Source organism: Manis pentadactyla, chromosome 14, assembly GCF_030020395.1.
Source record: "Manis pentadactyla isolate mManPen7 chromosome 14, mManPen7.hap1, whole genome shotgun sequence".
NCBI classification, from domain to species: domain Eukaryota; kingdom Metazoa; phylum Chordata; class Mammalia; order Pholidota; family Manidae; genus Manis; species Manis pentadactyla.
In genome coordinates this window covers 16450410-16473551 of record NC_080032.1, presented here as the reverse complement: position 1 = coordinate 16473551, position 23142 = coordinate 16450410, and the positions used below count along the sequence as shown (strand labels likewise).

The window sequence follows — 23142 nt, the reverse complement described above, 5'->3', positions numbered from 1 at the left end:
ATAGGTGGGCAACATTTAGCTGTAAAGATCACTTCAGCTGGTGCATCCTCTTAAAGTGCCATAACTAAGGAGTTGCTGCTATGGTTTCAGTGTTATAAGTAAAATTTTGGTTCATTTTAGAATATAAATGAAAAAATAGGAATAATGTACATATGCATGCAATTAGCTGTTATGGAGCATTTGTTAAATGACAGGCACCATGTTAAGCATTCTACATACATATCTTACTGAAGTCTGACAATACCCATGGTATTTTTATTGCTATTTTCACTTAGATGAGAAAATTAAGGCTTAGGGAGGTTAAGAAAATTGTACAAGGTCCATAGTCAGAAAGAACAGCTACACAACCCCAGAAGGTATCATTCACATCCTAGACTGTATGAATGCCTGTTGGCATTATGTGCAGCCATACATGGTAGTCCTGCCAGCTAAGTGTTGGTAAAGCCAAGATTCAATTCCAGGGTGTCTAATTCTAAAACTTATTCTATACTGTTAACTCTATGTTATGTAGAGAGTACTTTTATTTTATTTTTTTAACCCAAGGATGTATATTTATTTTCATTTGTAAAAAGTTAACTTCTTCAATATTTCAAACATGTAAAAATCTGTGGAATATAACAGACACCTACCACTTAGATTTATCACTATTTTGTCAAATTTGTTTCAGATCTTTTTCTTCTAAAAAAATAAGAAAGATATAACTGTTCCTCTTTCTCCAACTAGTTTTCTCTTCTGAAATTATGTTTTACATCTCTGTTCTTATGTTGTACTGGATAAGTCTGTGTACATATATATATATACACACACACACACTATATTCATAAAATCAGTATTATACACTCATAAATAATATATGTGTTTATTAAACTGTCATAATTGTCATAATACTGTATCGACACTTTTGCTACCTTTTTCATGAAATATTCAAGGTAATGATTTTTGAGACTTATTCATGATGATACATGCAGATCCAGTTTATTCTTAACTGTGATACAGTACTCCATAATTAATATATCCATTTTCCTTTGGATAAGAAGCCTTTTCTGGCTTCTGCAAATAAGGTTGTATCCTTGCACACATTTTGCAGGGTGTAAGCATAAAGATTTCTCTAAGTGAAATGTTAGGTCACTGAGACTGTTTCTCAACTACTTTAATAGATGTTGCCAACTTGCACTCCAAAGTGGTTATACCAAACTACCTTCCTACCAACAGTGTGTAAGAATTCCTGTTTCCTTTGCAGCTTCCCCAAATGTATCATCCTCGGACTTAAAACTTTTGCCAGTCTGAGAAATGTGAAATGGTTTTAACTTGCATTTCCCTGATTACTAATGAGGCTAAGCTTCTTTTAATTTTTGATGTCCATTTAGGCTTCCTTTTCAGTGAATTGTTGTTCATATTCCTTGCCCATTTTTCTACTGGCTATTTGTCTTTTTATTTTTGATGAAGAAATTATAAGAGTTCTTTATGAATTCTGGACCAATATTCTGTTAGTTAGATATGTTTTGACTGTTTCATATTAGTCTATGGCTTGCCTTTTTTGTATTTTATATAGCTGTATATCTTAAAGTAGTAAAAGTTACTGTATTTGTCATTAAAAAAAATATTCTTTAGAAAAAATTTTCCCTATACTCATAAAGGTATACTCCTAAAGTTATAATAATAGCAATAATTACACTTAAAGTGCTTATTATATGCCAGGCCATGTTTTAAGTACTTTAAATATATTTATTAATTAATCTCTACAGTAATAGCACTGACTTCATAGAATTGTTATCTCCATCACAGATGAGGAAACTGAGGCATAAGGAGGCTTCTCCTGAAAGGTTTTAAAAGTTTTACTTTTTACTTTTGGGTATTTAACAAATCTCAAATTTATTTTTGTGTATAACATAAGCTAGGAATCTAATTTTAGTTTTTATCATATAATTAATAAGTTGCCTCATATTACTTATCAAATAGACCATCCTTCCCCACTGATTGGTAATGTCTTTTCTGTTTTATACCCAAATCCAGCTTATACTTGAGCTTGTTTCTAGGTTGTCTAGTCTGTTCTATTAGAAATTAGTCTCTCCCTGCATCAATACCATATGGATTTATTATGGTATAAATTTTAGTACAGTGAATCTTCTATCCAAATTCTATTTCCTCAAAGTTGTCTTTACTAGTTTTGGCCCTATGAATTTTAGGACTCCCTTATCATGTTCTAGTTAGCATTGCTGAAAGTTCACCCTAAGTCCTTTTAAAAATATGCAAATATTTCTGCTGAGAGTTCCCCAAAACCAGTGTGAATAAATTAGATGAATCTCCTTTGCAGCGAAAGACACAGGATTAGAACTTAAAAAAGAGATCTACCACTCCAACGTTCATTAATAGAAGACCAGTCAAATAAATTATGGTGCACCCATTTAATGGAATAACATGATGTCAGTAAAAAAATGAAAAAGATGTCTAACTTACTAATATAAAACAGATCTCCAAGATGTTGGTAAGTGAAAAATCAAAGGACAGAACCACTTGTATATGTTAACTTGCGTGTGAAAAGGAATATAGTAAGTGTACATTCATATTTGTTTGTGTATCTGTAAAGAAACTCTGGAAGAATATATAAGAAATTAGTAACAGTGGTTCCCTGTGTGTGTTGGCAAAGGTGAAGAAGGAAATGGGTGAATAGGGCCAGGGGCTGAAGAAGTCCTTCTGCTGCATGTCACTTTATATATTTTTATTTATAAACCATGTAAATGTTACTTATTTTAAAATATTAAGTGAATATTCTAACATTCCTCCCTGAATTCTGTTTTTGAAATTAGTATCTTTTGAAAGAAAAAAAAAAAAAGAAGTAGAAGGCAAATAGTATAGCTTTATCATGTTTTTCTTTGTTGGAAGGAGTCAATGAAGCCATTGAAAATGTAATACAGAGTATCCCAAGTTGTCTTTGTAGGTCAAACATTTTGGGAAAACAATAGCTATACTAAGAACAAAACTGGAACTCAGAAATTCTAACAGGATCAATTTGGATTCCAGGATAAAATAAGTTAAAAATATTAAAATCTAAATTTTAAAACACAAAGAAACCTTAAAAAATTAAACATACTTACATAACTTCTAAATTAAAAAATCTAGGGAAAGGCCATGTAATGCAGGAGCCAGCTTATGCTGGCTTTGGAAGGTCAACTGCATACCTTTCTCCAACTCCACATTTAATCAGTTAATTAAACTGGTAGCTTGATACAGCTCATGGTGGGACTATCACGCCACTGAAACTGACAAGTGATACAAAGTAGGGCTTTTTATGTCCTCCACCCCCGCAGGAGAGTCATTAATTTACAAGTATACCACCGGATAAAGCTAACTAAGATATATTAAAGTTCAAATATATAACCAGAGAATTGAGATTCTGTGGTATGTTAAATAATTTTAGGTAAGTGCAAAAATATTTGGAGTACAACTTTAAAGCTGGGGGTATCTTCTAATATGAAGTGTTCTCTGGGGTTTCTCTCTAAGTGGGTCAAATGACAGTTTTGATGGTCAGATTTCTGATAAACCTGCTCTTATTTTTTCAGAGTTCCCTTATACAAGTTGGGATGTAAATTAAGTAACAAGATACTACTATGAAGGAAGGATATACATTATCACTCATGGTATGGAGAATGGATATTTTAAAATATTAATACTTACTATCATGTATTCCCAACAGTTGTTAATTGCCATATCTACTCAAAAAGTCTTATACTTAACATGAAAATGTAGCAGAAAGAAAGCAATCTTCTGCTTAGAAAAAATATAATAATTCACATTGCTTGCACACATATAGCAGTAATTCATTTCATAATAGCTGGATAAATGAATTAACAATCATAACAAGGGGTGATTCTCAAAGGTACAATGAAAGTGACTCTCTACTCACCCAATTCAATACAGGTGATTCCAAGTGACCAAATATCAACTTTCCCATCATACTGTCCTTCGTCCATAGCTAAGATCACCTCTGGAGCCATCCTGCCAAATGTAATATGCAAAACTCAAGTTGTAAATTAAAAACAAAATTCACCTAATAAAGTGATTCAATGAAATAGCTGTTTTGCGGAATATTCTAAAACTTAACTGATAAAGATATTATTTCCTTATACAAATCATTTGGAAAAATAGTTCAAAATATAAACAACATACTCAGTGATTTACAAGAAACAATACATTATTTTCAATAAATCCACGATTTACTATCAGTTTGATCTTGGCTAAGTTCCTTAACCTTTCTGTGTATCACTTTCTTTACCTGTAACATTGAAAGAATTCTTGTTGGTACCTCAGAGAGATTTGTAAAGAATTGACATGTATGAAACACTGAAATGAATTACTTTAAATAACATGGAACATAATTTTTAGTACTATATAAAGCAATAGAATCAGATATTTCAAAGATATTGCAACTTAAAAAACAAACAGGTTATAGTAATAGATATTATTTTGTTTGTCCATAATGGATTTTCATTAGGAGGGCAGGGCCTATATCAGTTTAATATGCTTCGTTCTCTATTAGTGTATAAATGGTTGCCTAATAAATGCTATTTGATGATGATGATGGAAAAAAATCAAATACTAGCTGATTTTTTTGGTAGGTAAGTAATTTCAGGGATATAAGTCATTCTCCAAGGTACAATGAAATTCCAATGTACCTATAAAAAGAAGGAAAGAAAACTATGCCAGAATGACAAGCGAACCAAGGTAGCAGAGGTCCCCACAAAAACAAGAACCTGTATTTCTTTCACTGATAGGTAATATTTATGCTGGTTGGCTAGTTAGAGAAAGTTAAAGAAACTACCTCTTCCTTGCTTAAAGACTCTGCCTCAAGAAAAAAGTTCAAAAACTTCAAATGAAATCTAAAACCTGCGCTTGGTTCAGTGAGTTGATAATCCTGCTCAGTTTACACACAGTGACATCAATCTTATTTAGACAATTTAAAGTCATTGGAAATTTTATACGAAGTCAGTGTTTCTTTTCTGCTAGTGAGCTCTCTGTCCTTCTTTAGTGAAATATCATGTGAGGTATGGTGAGACTTTGTCAGAAAACCAAACCAAACCGCATGCTATGAGTCCCCATCTTTTTGGTGTATGTGTATTTTAAAACTATGTCATGTTTTCTCATTCTACATACCAATAAGGTGTGCCCACGAAGGAGTTGGCAGGAGAAGCCATTGAGGCAGATCCAAAATCAGCTAGTTTCACCTGACCTGGCTCAGTTAGAAGAATATTTCCTGCTTTAATATCCCTATAGGAAAAAAATCAGAGGTTAGAAAATTACTTTTCAATTCTGATTATGTAATAGGTCAGGGCATGCAATTAGTAACACAAAAAGTTTATTAAGAAAAACCTTGCTCAGATAGCCAGAAGGGGATTTAATAATTACTGCATGTTGTAAGGGGGCCCAGATTCCTGGGTGTACATACAGGTAGGTCATAGTAATTACTAAAAGGAAGAGCTTTCTTCAGAGGGAGGGAATGCAATGAGAAAAAAGGCAGACATGGCAGACAAGGAAACTATTCAGTTGCTACACTTACAAAGCATATTCTTAGATGCTAAATCTAGTCACCAATAGTATTCCTTGTGCTGAGAAAATTGATGCCATTTGTAACTGCCTTGTTTCTCTTCCAAATTACATTACATTTTTGGAGTCTAAACAAACCTTCAAGGACTCAATGACTCTGTATTATCTACCTACCAATACACCTCAGCTACACACATACCTTTTCTTTCTTGCCTGTGACCCTTTCTCTCTGCCTTTAATTGTAACTGCAACTCTAAGGCATTTGAGGGTACATGTTATATAGAAGGTGTTATTTTAAAAATAACACTGTACAGTAAAAAGAAGACCCTGAAAGATCAAAACAAACAAGGATTAGGGGTTAGGAAATTGCATTTTTATTGTATTACTACAAAGAATTTCAAGTGGATACAACTAAAGCTATTATATGTTTTATGCATCAAAAAATTTTTTTAATATAATTAAAAAAATTCATTCTTTAGTATGATAATTTAGATGAGATGTAGATGTACTCCTATTTTCTTTTAAAAAGGCATGAAGTGTAATGAGTATTAGGAACCAAGAATTTTAAGTTGATGGGCAGTGGAAAAACAAAGCAGAGAGAATGAGGAAAATTTCTGTCAAGTTGAAAATGATAAAGCTCAAATGCTTCCCCAAACAGTAATTTCCAAAAGTCTTCCCTTGAAAATTCAGTTTCTTTCCTCATGATGACATTAGGCATTTGCAGAGAGAACTAAAAAAAGCATTGTTTATTTCTCTTACAACAGAAAAATACCTTTTATCTATTATCTTCAGTTAGAACATGGTTTCGCTTTTTAAACCAAAATAATAAAAATCTGAGACATGGCATTTATTCTAAAATAAAGAATATTCTTTAAAATATATTTCTAACTTCTTTTACATATTAAGATAAAGTATAATATAGAACAAAATATTAAATTAATGTACAGATTTGTGAAACAAAGGCATAAAAAACTGAACTGTGGCTTTAAATTAAGAGCAGGCAAGTCATCATAAACAAGTTGGCATTCAGTAATGACATCTTGGTACCAAAGGGATATATTTTTCAAAAACGTCAAATCCATACACATTATGGTTAGATTTATCTTATCAACATTTATTAGTCATGGTTAGGTTCATTCTTTGTTCTCACAAACAAACCAAATTCACAGCAGGAATTTTGGGGTCTGCCTATCTTGAGGAAGTTCTGCTTTTGTGGTACCAGTAAACTGGTGATGTCTACTCTGGGGTGATTAAAACAGAAGGAGCACAAGGGGAACCTATGACCTAATAGTTTCATTTCTTCTTAGTAAATGTCAGTATTTTCTTTTGTTTTTCAGCTCTCAAAGATCCCTTATACCTGCCTTATATCCCACTACTTCTGCCACCATTCATTAAAATAACTGTACTAGAAGTTCTTTACTGAGAGAAGGAAAGATTAAATAATAACATCTTTGTCTAGGAGAAATTAGTGGTAGAGAGTAGGTTGTAAAGAGGAGAGTGAGGTTGTGGTTGAGAAAATATAAGGTAGAGGAAAGCCTTGGACTACATAGTGGGAAATTTTAATTTCATCTTTATTATATAAAAGCTGTGAAACCATGGAAAATTTATTTAAATCTTTCTGAGTGCCAGTTTCTTCATCTGCCAAAATAAAGACAATACCTTCCTAAATATCTATATGGACTATAGAAATACAAAACATTTTATAAGCCAGGTGAAGAAAGACAAGTATCAAATGATTTCACTCATCTGTGGAGTATAAGAACAAAGAAAAAACTGAAGGAGCAAAACAGCAGTGGAATCACAGAACCCAAGAATGGACTAACAGTTACCAAAGGGGAAGGGTCTGGGGAGGAGGGGTGGGAAGGGAGAGATAATGGGGGGGGAAAGAAAGGGGGCATTGTGATTAGCATGTATAATGTGTGTGGGGGCCTGGGGAGGGCTGTACAACACAGAGAAGACAAGTAGTGATTCGACAGCATCTTACTATGCTGATGGACAGTGACTGCAATGGGGTATGTGGGGGGAACCTGGTGATGGGGGGAGTCTAGTAAACATAATGTTCCTCATGTAATTGTAGATTAATGAAAAAAAAAGAAATACAAACATTTAAAAGTGATAAAACAGTATATATTTCTATAACACCGACTTGTTACTTGTATAGGAAAGGGAGGAGAAATTCAGGGGAGATAAATACATGCAAAATAAATAATTTTCTTTTCTCTTCTTGGCACAGTATCAAAGGTTGCTAGGCCCTTGCTCAGATTTTCCTGCAAAACCTTGCCTGGTGAATAGTTACCTATGGAACAGAAGTGATGTAAGACTGTATATTTGGAAGAGACCAAGAGACAGGAGCTAAATTCTGGCTTTACTCCCTACATCCAGAAGCAGCAGCAATCTTTTGCTTCCTATAAATCCTCAGGCACCCTAAAAATTGGAGCATGCACTAATTTTCAAGGTACCTTGAATAGATAGTTCTGTAACTGAAATGAAAATGTAACTGGCTTCTAATCTTACCTATGAATCAATGCATGAGAATGCAGGTAGGCTAGCCCCTGCAAAGCACCGTGAGTGATGGCAGCGATCTCCACTTCTTGAAGTGGTTTCTTATGAACTGAGGAAGGAAAAAAATAATTCGTGAGTAGATGATCAGTTTTATTTCCTCTCTTTATTATCTTATACAGCTATACCAGACTGAATTATAAACTTTTTCAAATGACAATTTGGGAACACATTCACCTAAATAGACAGGATATAGATTTTCTTTAGAACAGCAATAAATGTCCAGATAATAGGAAACCCAAGTATAAAAACAAACAAAAAAAACTCCTCAAAACAAAATAAAACAAGTAAAGCCTAATATTCATTGTAATGAACTGATTTACTTGTCAGTTGCAAGTCAAAGCCACCCTGATTCCAATCAGCCAGGTCCCTTCCGAAGTTTTAAATGCCTAGAGTGTTTTAGGTTGCATTATTCTCTTCTGCCACAAAGCCATCTATAATTACCTCTTCTAACTACAGGTTTTCATTATTTGTGAAAGCAGCTAATAAGCAATTTCTATTCAGAGATCAAGGATGATATAAGAAAGTTTTTTTAACTGTAAAATTTTAACATAGCCTCTGGCTATAACACATTTGCAGAAGAGAACTAGGTGAATCAGGATATTTGAAAGGCTTAAATTCAATATAACATATATGAATTTGATGTTTTTGGCTGCATATATTATATCATATTAGCCAAACATTTTAGTAGTACCTGCCCTGGGTGGGCCAGGAAACAAAACAGCAGGAGAGCTACTAATCCTTACAGAGATCCTTTCATTAACTGCAGAGAGAAAGTTTGCATAGCTTATCCGCACAATTCCTAAGTCTAAGTCATCATCCATTTAGTTTGTCCAAACTGTTCTTTAGTAGAGGAGTCGATGACATTTGGGTCAAGGTAAAAGAGAAAGGGAGGGATAGTGCTCTATTCTTACCTTCTAACAAATCGGATGCTGATCCTAAGCAATATTCCATCACCAACTGTAAAAGATTAAAATAATGACCAGAATAATGAAGGTTAATAAGAAACTGCTAAAATCAACAAACTAACCAAGGAACTAAGAACATTAGAATAAAGATTCTGACCTTCCTGAACCTGGATTAAATTTTGGTTATCTGGCAATAATTGATTTTTATAATATTTGTCATCTGTTTTTGTTATTTTCTAGTTGGAATTGGAATTGGTCTAAGACTATAAAGGGACTGGATATGGAAATAGTTACTGTAAATAGTCAAACTGAGATTGCCAATTTATTTATTTATAAATATTCATGCCACCTTGTTTCAAAAGGATTTAAGCATCTAACTTTCACTATAAAATAAATTTTGTAACTTGGAAGGCGACAACCAAATTCATAAGACAGTAAAATCTATACTGGGAAATACTAGTTAAATAAAGCAAACCAAGAAGTAGTAAGTTCCTTATTTTTACTTTTAAAAAGTTCCAAACAAGAAAATATTGTTTAGAACTCAATCTAAAGATGTAGACTGCTATGTATCATTATATTAGTTTGAATCATTGAGAGATGGATATTTAAATTTATATCCTAAAATATTTCTAGAACAATATTATTAAAATAGTGATATTTATTGTGTTACAATCTTGGGAGGCTTCTTAAAAGCAAAAATGAGAAAATTCTTTCTTTTACTCTCATCTTAGGTTTTGGGGTGTCCCAGACTACTCTTTATTAAAGTCAGGAATGTGAGTGCTCAGTGATCAATCTCCCACCCCCACCATAGACACAAGCACACACACTCCTACAAACTATTACTTTGTTACTCTGAAAAGCCCCATTATGAAATACAAATTTCTTATAATCAACTAGACATAGCCACTATTAACATACTGGTTTCTTTCATTTAAGAAAACTAATGTAAAAACATTTATATATTACATAAATATTACTGGAATAGTTTAGAAGAATATAATATTAATATTATATTATTTCAGCAATGCAAGGTATAAAATATATATTTATATATCTAAATTGTTAAATTTATTATGTATATATGTAATTAAATTTATATATAACATATTTATTTAAAAAATGTCCATTACTGGGATTTAAAGCAATATGAAAAGCTTAGAAGTTTAAAGATTAGAAACTTTATTATAGCTTTCTGCTGGACATTAAAAATGAGCAGATTCAGAAATATTTTATTTCTTATTGTGAAATGAAAGATTCCACATAAGTGAATATTATACTGAACACAGGCTTTTCTTTTTTGGTATCATTAATCTACAATTACATGAAGAACATTATGTTTACTAGGCTCCCCCCTTCACCAAGTCCCCCCCACATACCCCTTCACAGTCACTGTCCATCTGCATAGTAAGATGCTGTAAAATCACTACTTGTCTTCTCTGTGTTGCACAGCCCTCCCCATGCCCCCCACACACTATAGGTGCTAATCGTAATGCCCCCTTTCTTTTTCCCCCCCCTTGTCCCTCCCTTCCCTCCCATCCTCCCCAGTCCCTTTCCCTTTGGTAATTATTAGTCCATTCTCGGGTTCTGCGATTCTGCTGCCGTTTGAACATAGGCTTTTATATGTTCTATTTTTTTCCAACTTTACTGAGATATAATTGACAAATAAACACTATTTTTTTCTTTAATCAATTTTGATGGGAATACAATTCTCAATTGTACTTTTCTAATTTCTTAAATTGGGTAAATTAATATGCATACATAACTTCCTTAAGCTGAATATATGGAGTTTGAACATAGAAATTTAAAATCAAATGGAGTGATCAGAAGATTGGAGACTGACAAAAATTAGGCTTGGGGTGGAATAATGATTGTGCATTGAGCATTGACTCCCCTATACAGAATTTTATTGTCGTTAACAACCATTTGATCAATAAATATGAGAGATGCCCTCACACAAAAAAAAAAAAAAAAAAAAGGACAGACTTCCAATGGTAAAATAAATTAGTAACCGGGATGTAAGGTATAGCATAAGGAATATAGTCAAGATATTGTAACAGCCTGGTAGGGTGATAGCTGGAACGTAGAATTATGTATATAAATGTTCTACCACTGTGTTGTACACTTGAAACTCATGTAATGTAATACTGTGTGTCAACTACCCTTCAATAAAAAATAATTATTAATAAAAAAAAAAAAAAAAAACCAAATGAGTATTCATATTTGAACTGACTGTTTATAGTTCATAATGCATGAGCAAAACCGAAAGTTTCTGTGATGGCTGCCCTTGTACTGTCCACTATGTAACTTATTCATTATGTAAGAATTTGTTCTCCATGTAAGAACTTGTTTGTTATGCCTCAGAAGATTGGAGACTGATGAAAATTAGGCTTGGGGTGGATTAGTGATTGTGCATTGAGCATTGACTCCCCTATACAGAATTTTATTGTCGTTAACAACCATTTGATCAATAAATATGAGAGATGCCCACACACACACACACAAAAAAAAAGGACAGACTTTCAATGGTAAAATAAATAAGTAACCGGGATGTAATGTATAGCGTAAGGAATATAGTCAAGATATTGTAACAGCTTGGTAGGGGGATAGCTGGAACCTAGAATTATGTATATAAATGTTTTATCACTGTGTTGTACACTTGAAACTAATGTAATGTAATACTGTGCATCAACTACCCTTCAATAAAAAATAATTATATAAAAAAAAAAAAAAATCAAATGGAGTGAATATGTTTATAGCTATGTTTCTATTTTTAAAATTACATGTTAACTCTATTTTTGTCACAAATACCCTTTTCCTTGTTATTCCATAACACAAGGGCACCTTAGCTGTGGTTTCTTCTTTGCTCCTGACATTAAACAGCTTAGGTTACTTTGCTTTTACATCATAAGGTCTGCTTTCTAACTTCCCTGAATTCTTCCTTGTGGTCAAATTGGTCTCGTGGCTGTTTGTACACACATCTCCAGCAGCTTAATTCTATGAGCTCCTTCTAATTAGCCTATCAAATCTGTTGTAGACAAAGACCAGTTAACCAAGCTTATTAGCACTCTATGTAATCTAAGAGTAAATAGGCTTTAAATAAGTGCTCAAATGATTTTCTGAAGACTTGAAAGGTATGAGATTTAGCACTTGATTTTGTAACATTTATTCTGCCTGCTCCAAATCCCTTTCTTGACTCCTTCAATGCAGCTGAGATTGCCAGAGAACTGATTTCCAGAGGAGATACTCCTCTGATTAATTTCTTCCATTCAGAACAGAAGCAATGGCTCTAGATATTCTAAGAGTTGCTTTAACAGAAATGTTTTTGTTTAAGTATACTGTTTGACAGTCTATCTGGGTGGGAACAAAAATTTTATTCCCTAATGGGAGATCAGGAAAGGACTTGTACATGGTAAGTACTCAATAAATGATAGTTAAGTTGGACTTTAAATTGGAATGTGCAATCTGATGAAGTACAAAATATAGCATTTTCATGTACTCAATGGTACTTAATGTGCTAAACTAAAAACAGAAACACAATCATGTAAAAATATACTAAAAAGAAGAGTGTAACAAAATACTGTTTCATTTAAATCATATCCTGGTCCCTGTTTGGTAAAACTTAAGACAGTGTTGGTAATATCAAGCAGAATTCCAAAATTTGGGGGGTATTAGAGTGGGGAATAGAAATGACATAGATAAAAATTCTAGGATGGGAATAAAAGGGTCTACCTCTTCCTTTTGCAAATAAATCATTATAAAATGATGTTAACTTTCCACTATCTCTTAGTTGAGCTTTTATGGAATAAAATCTCCCATAGGCTAGATGTCATATTTAATCTTACAGAATGTATACCATACCTCTTAATACCATCTGAGGTATTAAGAAATATTAAATACTGGTAACAAAAGTCAAATTTGACAGAAATGGGACTGAAAATTTTAGATAACAGAGATAATGGAAAAAAAAGAAAAAAATTTTAATTAAAAATAGATAATAGTCCTTTAACTTACCCAAGCAGTGTGCTCTTTCAAGTAACAACCTTTGTACTCAATGGTATTAGGATGCTTCAATTGTCGTAAAAATTTGACTTCCTTAAGAATATCTTGCCATTTCTATCAAAGTCAGAAAGAAAACATTTTAATTTTTAAACTGGAAATAAGTTTATGATCAAGTATTATCAAGTATACATATATAATTTTTAAAAATTAGTTGAAATGGACAAAGTGAATGTTTAATGAATAAGTTATTTAAACTGCTATTTCTTTAGCTTTTACTACACGTAAATGTAAATCCATCACCATATTATACTAAGTCCATTATACTAACCCATGTTATATTCCACAAAATAGTTGATGGAGCTAGAATACTAGGCATGTTTATTATATGCTCCACAGAAGAGAAAAAAAAAGAACTGTTGATAAAGAAATATTTAAAGAACTGTATTTCTACTGTCAATTTCATACTAACTTGTTTATTTCAGTTTAGGTATACAACTATCTTTAACATACCTCATGTGCCTGCTTCCCACTATAGGACATTTTCTTAACTGCCACCACCTCGTTAGTGTGAGCATTTGTGGCCTGTGTTAAGAGAACAGAAAAAGAAGAGGAAAAGATGTTTCAGCCAGTTTAATTTAAATATCTGACTACAGACTTTAAATAACATTCTCCTACTTCATTATTACATACTTTAAAGATGCTGCAACTTTTGATAGGCTAGATAGACATTTCCACCCCATTTTAAGTTGTAGCTTCTCTTAACCCCTACCTTAACGCCTGCAAAGACTATAATATAAAAAAGGATTAGGATTTAACAAAATATATCCAATCAAACAGAAACAAGTCAAATTTCCAAAATACCCATATGGGCTTCACCATGTAGATTATTCATTGGCGGAGAGCCAGGTAAATAAATATGGTACAATCATGAGTTAAAATGAAAAGAACGAGGAACTCTATATGTACATATAGTAATATGGAAAGATGTAAAAATTATGACCAAAGAAAGCTGTATAGTATAACCTTATTTTTGCAAAACAGTAATAATGTTAAGTATATATGTAGAAAAAATTGTGAAAGAATTTATACCAGAATATATGGCAGTGATAATCCCTAGAGCAGTGCTATCCAATAGAACTTTCCATGATGCTGGAAATGTTCTATATTTACATCACACATGATAGCATGTGAAATGTGGTTAGAGTGACTGAGCAAATGGATTTTAAACTGTATTTAATTTTAAAAAATTTTTATTGAAGTATTGTTGATATACAATCTTATATTGGTTTCAGATACACAACACACTGGTTCAACAGTTTTACAAAGTTTTGGTACATAGAAAGGAAACTATAAATGGGGGCTCCACTTTCCAGTGCTTCATACTGTATTAGGAATGATTATAACCTCTAAACATTTCAAGTTTTCTTCTTGAAACTTACATTCATACTTAACCCTTCTAACAGTCTCAATGGTCTCAATAGCATTAAGCAAGACAATTGATTCAGAAAATATTTGAGTACCATGTTTCTGATATTTTCTTACCCATTTTCTAACTACATGTGGGTTGTCAACTTTTTGCTAGTTTATAGAGAGATATAAAAATTAAATATCAACTTTTCTTTTTGCCCTAGATAATAAGTCTCAATGAAAACTAAAAATTATATTTATAAAACTAAAATTATAATTATACCCAGAGGACTAGAACTAAATTATGTGCTTTAGGTAGATTACAGACTATATGCTGAGTTCAACAAGACAACACTAGATACATAGGAACTTCATAGTTGTGTTTAAATGAGTACAAAAATGAACATGCTCAGCCTTTTTTTTAATACAGAATTTCTTACTATCTCAGTAGTTAATGCTGCTAATTTTTGATTTACTTATGTAAATTCGAAACACAGATAAAAAGTTCATCAAATTAATAGTTACCACTTTCTCTGAATATACTCAGCTGATTGATTCTACAAGAGTTGGGCCAGGGTACAATTCACTTTAAACATATTTCCTTGTATCATTGCGTGTAAAAGCTGTAAACTACAGAGTCTAACAGAATCGTAGTGTTTAGGTATAAAAATGTTGGTTGCTGGACTCAGGTTTTAATGACTCATGAAAAGTACCAGTAATTAGCAGTACATCTCTCAGTTCTTTACAATTCACTCATACATTCAACAAATACTTATTAGGTGTTCAAAATGTGCAGGTGTTGGGCTAAGTGCTAGGGATAGAACTGTGAGTAAATTTGCCCAGAACCTCTCTCTCTTCCAGTAACACAGACAGTAACAAATTAAAATAAAAACAAACTAATGTAAAATTGCAACTGTGATGTGTTATAAAGAAGGGTGTGTGTTACTTTGAGAACCCAAAATGGGGGGATGTGAGTTAGGCAGGTCAGGCCAGGCTTTCCTGAAGAAATGATGTTTCATCTGAGAGCTAAAGAGTGACCAACCTCACCTAAATGGAAGAACGCAACTTCAACGGAAAAGTCAAATACTGGTTAAGAAAAAAAATTATTTGTGCAAAGATCCTGTAATGGATCAAAAGAAAGTTATTATACCAGAGCCTGAGCAGTGAGAATGGAAGGGAATATAGTTCAGGTATAGATAGAGAACACATCATGGAAGACCTCGCAGATCGGCTAGAGTAAGGATTTTGATCTTAGGTGAAGAATAGAGGAGAGCCTCTGAAGGCTTTATAGAGAAGAGGACCTGCCCTCTGACTCTAGCCAAAAAGATTCTGAGAAGATGAATTAGGTTCTAAAGTGATAGAAGGAAAATAAGAAAAGACAACTAAAAAAGTATCTCTGAGAAGAACAAACAAATATATGCAAAATGTTTCTATGTTTTAAAAGTTTAAAATCAAGCAAAACCAAATTATGTTTTTAGGATGCAGAAGTAACTGGGTGACATATAATGAAAAACAAGAAAATAATCACCATAAAATTCAGGAGAGTGGACTCTGCTAACACAGTAGGGGCTTTTGGGGTGCTGGCAATATTATATTCTTGGCCTGTCTTGTCTGGTGGTTATAAAGGGGATTTACCTTTTAATTATTCAAGTTATATATTACCATATAAGTATGTATGTATTATGTACACTTCTGTATGTATAATGTATTTATAATTTAAGAATCCTTTTTTAAAAAAATAGTCTATGTGAAGGGGGAAGATAGGACTTTGACTGCCTTTTAAATACTTTTCCTAAGCCCAAAACTAACATAGGAGTATTAACTAAAAAATAAGCACCTTCTTCAGTCATGGAAGGTTACTTAATGATAAAATGTACTTGAGTGGGAGCCAAGTATTAGATGGTGGGGAGAAGGAGGAGAAGTGGTAGTAGTGCTGAGCAGACACAAAGGGAAGAGAAAGAATTCAGAGAAAACCCAGGCTGAAGATTTGGCTAGAAATAAGATGAGCTGAAGATGCAATTAATAAAATCTCATTTGGAAGGACAATAACAGAGAAACCTCACCTAAATGGAAGAACGCAACTTCAAAGGAAAAGTCAAATACTGGTTAAGAAAAAAAATTATTTGATAACAGGTTTGGAGGAAAAATAGGCAATAATTAGTACTTATAATCTACTTGCTTTAATGGACTAGTACACTTAAGGAAGTATTTGTTACTTTGATGGAGCAAACTTCAAAGGTTATATAAATACATCAGTGAATTATATTTTATGTAATGAATTTCAGGTGAATGAGCTAAACTAACACCTTAGTTGTTTCTCATTCTTCTCATCTGAAGATAATCATGTTCCTAGAATTCAAACTGACTCCTGGGAGCTATCCTTTAACCTCAAATGACATGTCAACTGACTTGACACTAAAAATCTTTGTCAGTCCATCTGTCTGAGTAGCTGTCCACTGGTCCATCCATGCATCTATCCACCTATCTATCCACCATTTATTGAATTCTTACTATTGCCAGACATTATACTAGTTACTAGGGATATAACAATGAATAAGATAGACAGATGTAATCCCTGTCCTCATCAAGTTTCTTATTTAGGGGGAGGGACATATATAATAAAAAAACTCATACATAATTATTTAATTACAACTGTGATAAATGCAATGAAGTACAAGCATAAGGTGTTTTGAGATCATAAGAAAGTCTTAATTCAGTGCTGGAGGGTTGAATAGGAAAGGCTATCTTGTGGAAGTAACCCTTAAATTGAAATCTGTAGAATAAACAGAGTTAGACAGGGATGGAGATGCAATGTGCAGAGTTTTCTAGGAGGGAGGAATAGCCTGTATAAAGTCCGTGAGGTAGAAAAGAGAGTGGCATATATGGGAAATACATAGGGCTCAAATGCAAGCTTACAAACTTTTTTGTACTACATTGATACCAGAGTCAGTTGATAATAGATACCACTGACTTGAATAATGCCTACAATTCCATGACTGGGTTTTCAGCAGTGATTATTTGCTTCTACTGTAAATATCATTTAATTTGTAAAATAAACAATAAAACCAAGTATATCTTACAAATAATAGAATGTACAGAATTCAAACTTTCTTAACTTGATTTAAATGATTCTTTTTAATTACTTACAAAATAAACTGCCCCAAAACTTCCATGTCCAATTTCATGCAGACCAATAAAAAGTTCTTCAGGATCATCCCGGTGGAACAGATCAGCAATCTCTGGGTCCTTTGGCACCCCTTTACGCATGATGACCAGTGTTTGCAAGTGTTTTGCTTTTGATATCCCAGTCAGCTTTATCTCTCATTGACAATATTTTTTTGGTAAATTTTTAGTACCTGTAGAAAAATAAGGTTTGACATCAACTTATTTCTAAACTATTTTGATTGGTGGCAATATAAATTAATATTAAAAAGCATCTTAGTCTTACAACTTCATAATAAAAAGATAAATAACCCAAAAGAAAAATGGGCAAAGGATCTGAATAGACATTTCCTCAAAGATACACAGTGGCCTTTAACACATGAAAAGATGTTCCATATTATTAGTCATTAGAGAAATAAAAATAAAAACCACAGTGAGATACCATTTTATACTCACTAGGATGGCTACTTCCAAAAAGTCAGATAATAAGTATTGGTAAGAATGTAGAGAAACCAGAACCTTCCAACACTGCTGGTGGGAATGTAAAATAGTGCAACCATATTGGGAAACCGACTGGCAGTTCATCAAAAACTTAAACATAGTTACTATTTAATCCAGCAATTCCACTCCTTGGTATATACTCAAAAGAAATAAAAAGAAATCGTGTGCATGGATATTATTAGTAACATTATTCATAATAGCTGGAAGGTGGGAACAACCCAAATGTCCATTTGGTGAACAAATAAGCAAAATGTGGTATGTCTATACAATAGAATATCATTCAGGCATAAAAAGGAATGAAGTTCTGATACATGTGACAGCATGGATAAATATTATAACTATTATGCTAAGGGAAGGAAGCCAGTCACAAATGACTATATGGAGGAGGGTTGGGAGTGATAGCTAAAGGGTATGGACTTTCTTTTTAGGGTAATCAAAGTGTTCTAAAATTGATTGTGGTGATGGTTACACAACTGTTAATATACTAAAAACCACTGAATTGTACACTTTAAATGGGCAAATTGTATGTAAAAAATACATGTCAATAAATATGTTATAAAAAGCATTTTGGTCTAAGTAATATTGAAATGATAACAGTTAACATTTACTAAGCACTACTATGTATCTGGCAACATTACTGTTATTTTGATTTTATAGAACAATCTAAGATAGAGAGGCAAAACTACTTCCCTATGTTCAGAACACAAGTATTTGTCAGAAATGGGACCCAAACCCAGTCCAACTGCAAAATCCATGTTCTTAATTAATATGCAATATATACATATAGTAGAATAGGTAATTTAACAACTGTTTGCGAACCACTGAAAGAAACTGCTATAATTAGGCAACTATGCTAAGTGTTCACTTAAAGGTCATTTTGCTACTATACAAAGTATTCTGAGTTCAAAGTTTCTATTATTGGAAGAACGTCATTTTGACATGCTTACATATTGGTTGTTAATAGTTACATTTACTGGATATAGAATTTTTAAATTCATTTTCAAAAAATATTGAAATGTTAACTTCCACCTACTTTTTTTTTACTGTAAGTATTCCCTACTCAAGAATCATTTATTCCAACATTTGAACTTATCTCAAGATAGTTTGTGTTTCTTCCTTGATCCACTAGATAACAACACTAGAAATTTGGTTATTGGACAATACAACTGTATTTTGCAAAACATGAGTCAATGGGCTTCACATAAGGAGAAGAGAAATAGGAGGTCATTAAAGAAGTAAAGCTGAGTGGTTAAGAGGCATTTTTCTCTTGTGACATGACAGTCTTAGGAGACAATGTACATTACTTCATATGGTTAGTCTAGTTATATCATTACCATATATGGGTCATCAATCAAACTATCCATCTATCCACTGAACTCTTTCCTTGAATAAAATCAAGGAGATATTTTTGAATGCCTACTATTTGCCAGACACTACAACTAGGTGTTGTAGATAGAATGGGACGTGGTCCCTGTCCTTAAAGAGCTGAGAGTCAAATGTGGTGATAGGCATTAAACTACAATGACACAAATGGCAAATAGTTACAATTAATTATTTTTTGAGGAAAAAGCAAAAAATTTTAATTTAAGGATATAATAGGATGACCCAGTCTATTTTTTACTTGGATATGAAAAAGCATGCCTTTTTAGAGAAAATAAAAGTAATTCATTCAATACGGATATATGGTGGGGTTGGAAGGAGAAAATATAAAGTTAGTCTTAAGCCAAGGAAAATCACATTAAGCCTTTTAAACCATATTAAGAATTTGAACTTTATCCTGAAGACAACAGGGAGCCACTGAAGGTTTTAATTAGGAAAAAAGATTCCCCCACAATACTGCACCTGTAATCCTGGACAGTCATCATGCCAAACCATGAATGCCAATAATCAAGCCTAAAGTCAGTGTATTAATATTATAAAAAAGTAACTTAAACCTGGTAATTTGTCAATCAGGTGACAAAGTACACAAAGTTCACAAAGTGCTATGGCCTTCATTGCTTATGTTTGAAAGCAGAAAAGAGAAACGATGGATTAAATCAAAGCAAATTATGAGATTGCCTTCAGGAAAAAACAAAAAAACCTACAAACTAAATTTATGAGAACTAAAAATCTTTTCAGTCATCAAAATATGTTTCATATTTTTTAATATTTTGATTTTAATCTAAATAAAACTAAGTACTATGGAAAACCATTGGAAGGATACACATATATCATTATGGCATATTATAGACTACAATGATTTTCAAAATAAATACATATTTAAATGTAAAAAAAAGAGTCTGTAAAAACTTCTAAAATAAATTTCAGGTTAATATTTAATTACTAAGCAAGATAGATGCAAAAGGCATAGACTAAAATCAATAGGCTTGATTACCTACAATTAGTAACTTCTTTATCTTAAGAAATATAATGAATGGACTTCTGCTTCCAGCCAAATTGGAGTGACAGGGACTAGATTTACTATCTACTACCAGAAATAACTAACATTACAAAGAAAACAAACAAGAGAACAAAATTACTCATGAATATAGATGGAAAAATTCATAACAAAATTACAACAAGTAAAATTCAATAATGTATAAAATGGATAATACAAATGACCTTTGAATAACATGGGTTTGAACTGTGCAGGTCCATTTATATGCAGATTTTTTTCAATAGATATATTGGAAATTATTTTGGAGATTTGGGACAATTTGGAAAAACATTTTCTTTTCTCTACCTTACTTTATTATAAGAATACAGTGTGTAATACATATAACATAAAAAATATGTGTTTATCAAGGGTCAGTTGTATATCAGGATTAAGTGGGGTTTTATCCCAGGAATGCAAGGTTGGTTTAACACTAAAAAATCAATCAAAGTAATTTACCACATTAACGATATGAAAAAAGGACAGATTTTCATCTCTAATGATGCAGAAAAAAAGTTTGACAAAATCCAAAATTCACTCCTGATAAAAACTCTGCGCCAATTAGAAAAAGAAGGTAACATCCCCAACCTGATAAAGGAAATCTATAAAATATTTACAGTTAGTGTCAAATGCAATGGTGAAAGACCAAATGCTTTCTCCTAAGATTAGGGACAAGGCAAAAATATCTGCTCCCAATGCTTTTATTCAACATTGTGTGGGATGTCCTTTATTGCACTTATAGTGCAATAAGGAAAGAAAAAAAAAAAAAAGCATCATGATTGGAAAGGAAGAAGTAAGACTCTTACTGACAAACAACATAATCTCCTATGTAGAAAATTCAAAGGAATCTACAAAAAGATACTAATTAGTTAATCAAAGTTGCAGAATACAAGATCAATATATAAAACTCAATTCTATTTCTAGATATGAACAAATGAATATTAAAACTTTAAATTATCACTTATAATAGCATAAAAAATATGAAATACTTAGGGACAAACCTGACAAAGGATATGCAAGACCTGTACATTAAAAACCACAAAATAATGGTGAAAGGAATTAAAGATAAAATGAAGAAAGATATTGTGTCAGAGGTCAGAACACTCAATACTGAGTTTTGTTTAGAAATAGAAATTGAGAAGGTAATTCTAAAATACACTTCCATGCATTTCCATGAAAATGCAAAGGACCTAGAATACACAAAACAACTTTGAAAAAGGAAAATGAAGTTGGAAGGCTGACCTAACCTAATTGCAAGATTTATCATAAGGTTAGTTAGTTATCAAGATAGTGTTATACTTCTATATAGACAGATAGATATAGATAAGTCAATGCAACAAAATAGGTTGTCCAGAAATAGACCCATATATTTATAAACTGAATTTTTTAAATTAAGGTATCATTGATATACAATCTTTTGAAAGTTTCCCATGAGCAACCTTTTGGTTACTACATTCACCCATATTATCAAGTCGCCCCCACACACCATTGCAGTCATTGTCCATCAGCGTAGTAAGATGCTCTAAAGTCACTACTTGTCTTCTCTGTGCTATATTGCCTTCCCCATGACTCCCCTACATTATGTGTGTTAATCATAATGCTCTTTTATCCACTTCTCCCTCCCTCCCCACCCACTTTCCTCACCCCCCTCCCTTTGGTAACCACTAGTCTTGGAGTCTGTGAGTCTGCTGCTGTTTTGTTCCTTCAGTTTTGCTTTGTTGTTATACTCCACAAATGAGTGAAATCATTTGGTACTTGTCTTTCTCCACCTGGCTTATTTCACTGAGCGTAATACCCTCTAGCTCCATCTATCTACTGATGGACACTTAGGTTGCTTCCATATCTTGGTTATTGTAAATAGTGCTGTGATAAACATAGGGGTGTGTGTGTCTTTCTGAATCTGTGATCTTGTTTTCTTTGCGTAAATTCCTAGGAGTGGAATCACTGGGTCAAATGGTATTTCTATTTTTAGTTTTTTGAGGAACCTCCATATTGCTTTCCACAATGGTTGAACTAGTCTACATTCCCACCAACAGCGTAGGAGGGTTCCCCTTTCTGTGCATCCTTGCCAGCATTTGTTGTTCCTTGTCTTTTGGATGTTGGCCATCCTAACTGGTGTGAGGTGATATCTCATTGTGGTTTTAATTTGCATTTCCCTGATAATTTGCGATGTGGAGCATTTTTTCATGTGCCTGTTGGCCATCTGAATTTCTTCTTTGGAGAAGTGTCTAGATCCTCCACCCATTTTTTAAATTAGGTTATTTGCTTTTGGATGTTGAGGCATGTGAATTCTTTATATATTTTGGATGTAATCCCTTATTGAATATGTCATTTACAAACATATTTTCCCATCCTTTTTGTTCTACTAATGGTGTCCTTTGCTGTACAGAAGCATTTTAGTTTGATGTAGTCTCATTTGTTCACTTTTCCTTTTGTTCAGGAAAAAGTTGCTCATGTTTATATTCAAGAGATTTTTGCCTATACTTTCTTGTAAGAGTTTTATGGTTTCATGACTTACATTTAGGTCTGTGATCCATTTCAAGTTTACTTCTGTGTATGGAGTTAGACAATAATCCAGTTTCATTCTTTTACATGAACAACTGAATTTTGATAATGGTGCACAGGCAATTCGGTGGAGAAAATCTTCAAAAA

At 32.7% G+C, this 23142-nt stretch overlaps 1 protein-coding gene across 4 annotated transcripts in view; it reads right to left on the bottom strand.

The window, feature by feature from the left end:
- Positions 1-23142, bottom strand: part of TAOK3 (TAO kinase 3) — a 174575-nt gene that overhangs the window by 65302 nt on the left and 86131 nt on the right. For all 4 annotated transcript variants that reach the window (XM_036929330.2, XM_036929331.2, XM_036929332.2 and 1 more), the window contains exons 3-9: positions 17562-17770; positions 13518-13589; positions 13020-13121; positions 9015-9060; positions 8056-8152; positions 5152-5265; positions 3905-3996 (exon numbers count right to left, since the gene is read on the bottom strand). In XM_036929330.2, the coding sequence (XP_036785225.1) occupies positions 3905-3996; positions 5152-5265; positions 8056-8152; positions 9015-9060; positions 13020-13121; positions 13518-13589; positions 17562-17681 (643 nt within the window). In that variant the 5' untranslated portion in view covers positions 17682-17770. The remainder of the gene's footprint in view (positions 1-3904; positions 3997-5151; positions 5266-8055; positions 8153-9014; positions 9061-13019; positions 13122-13517; positions 13590-17561; positions 17771-23142) is intronic.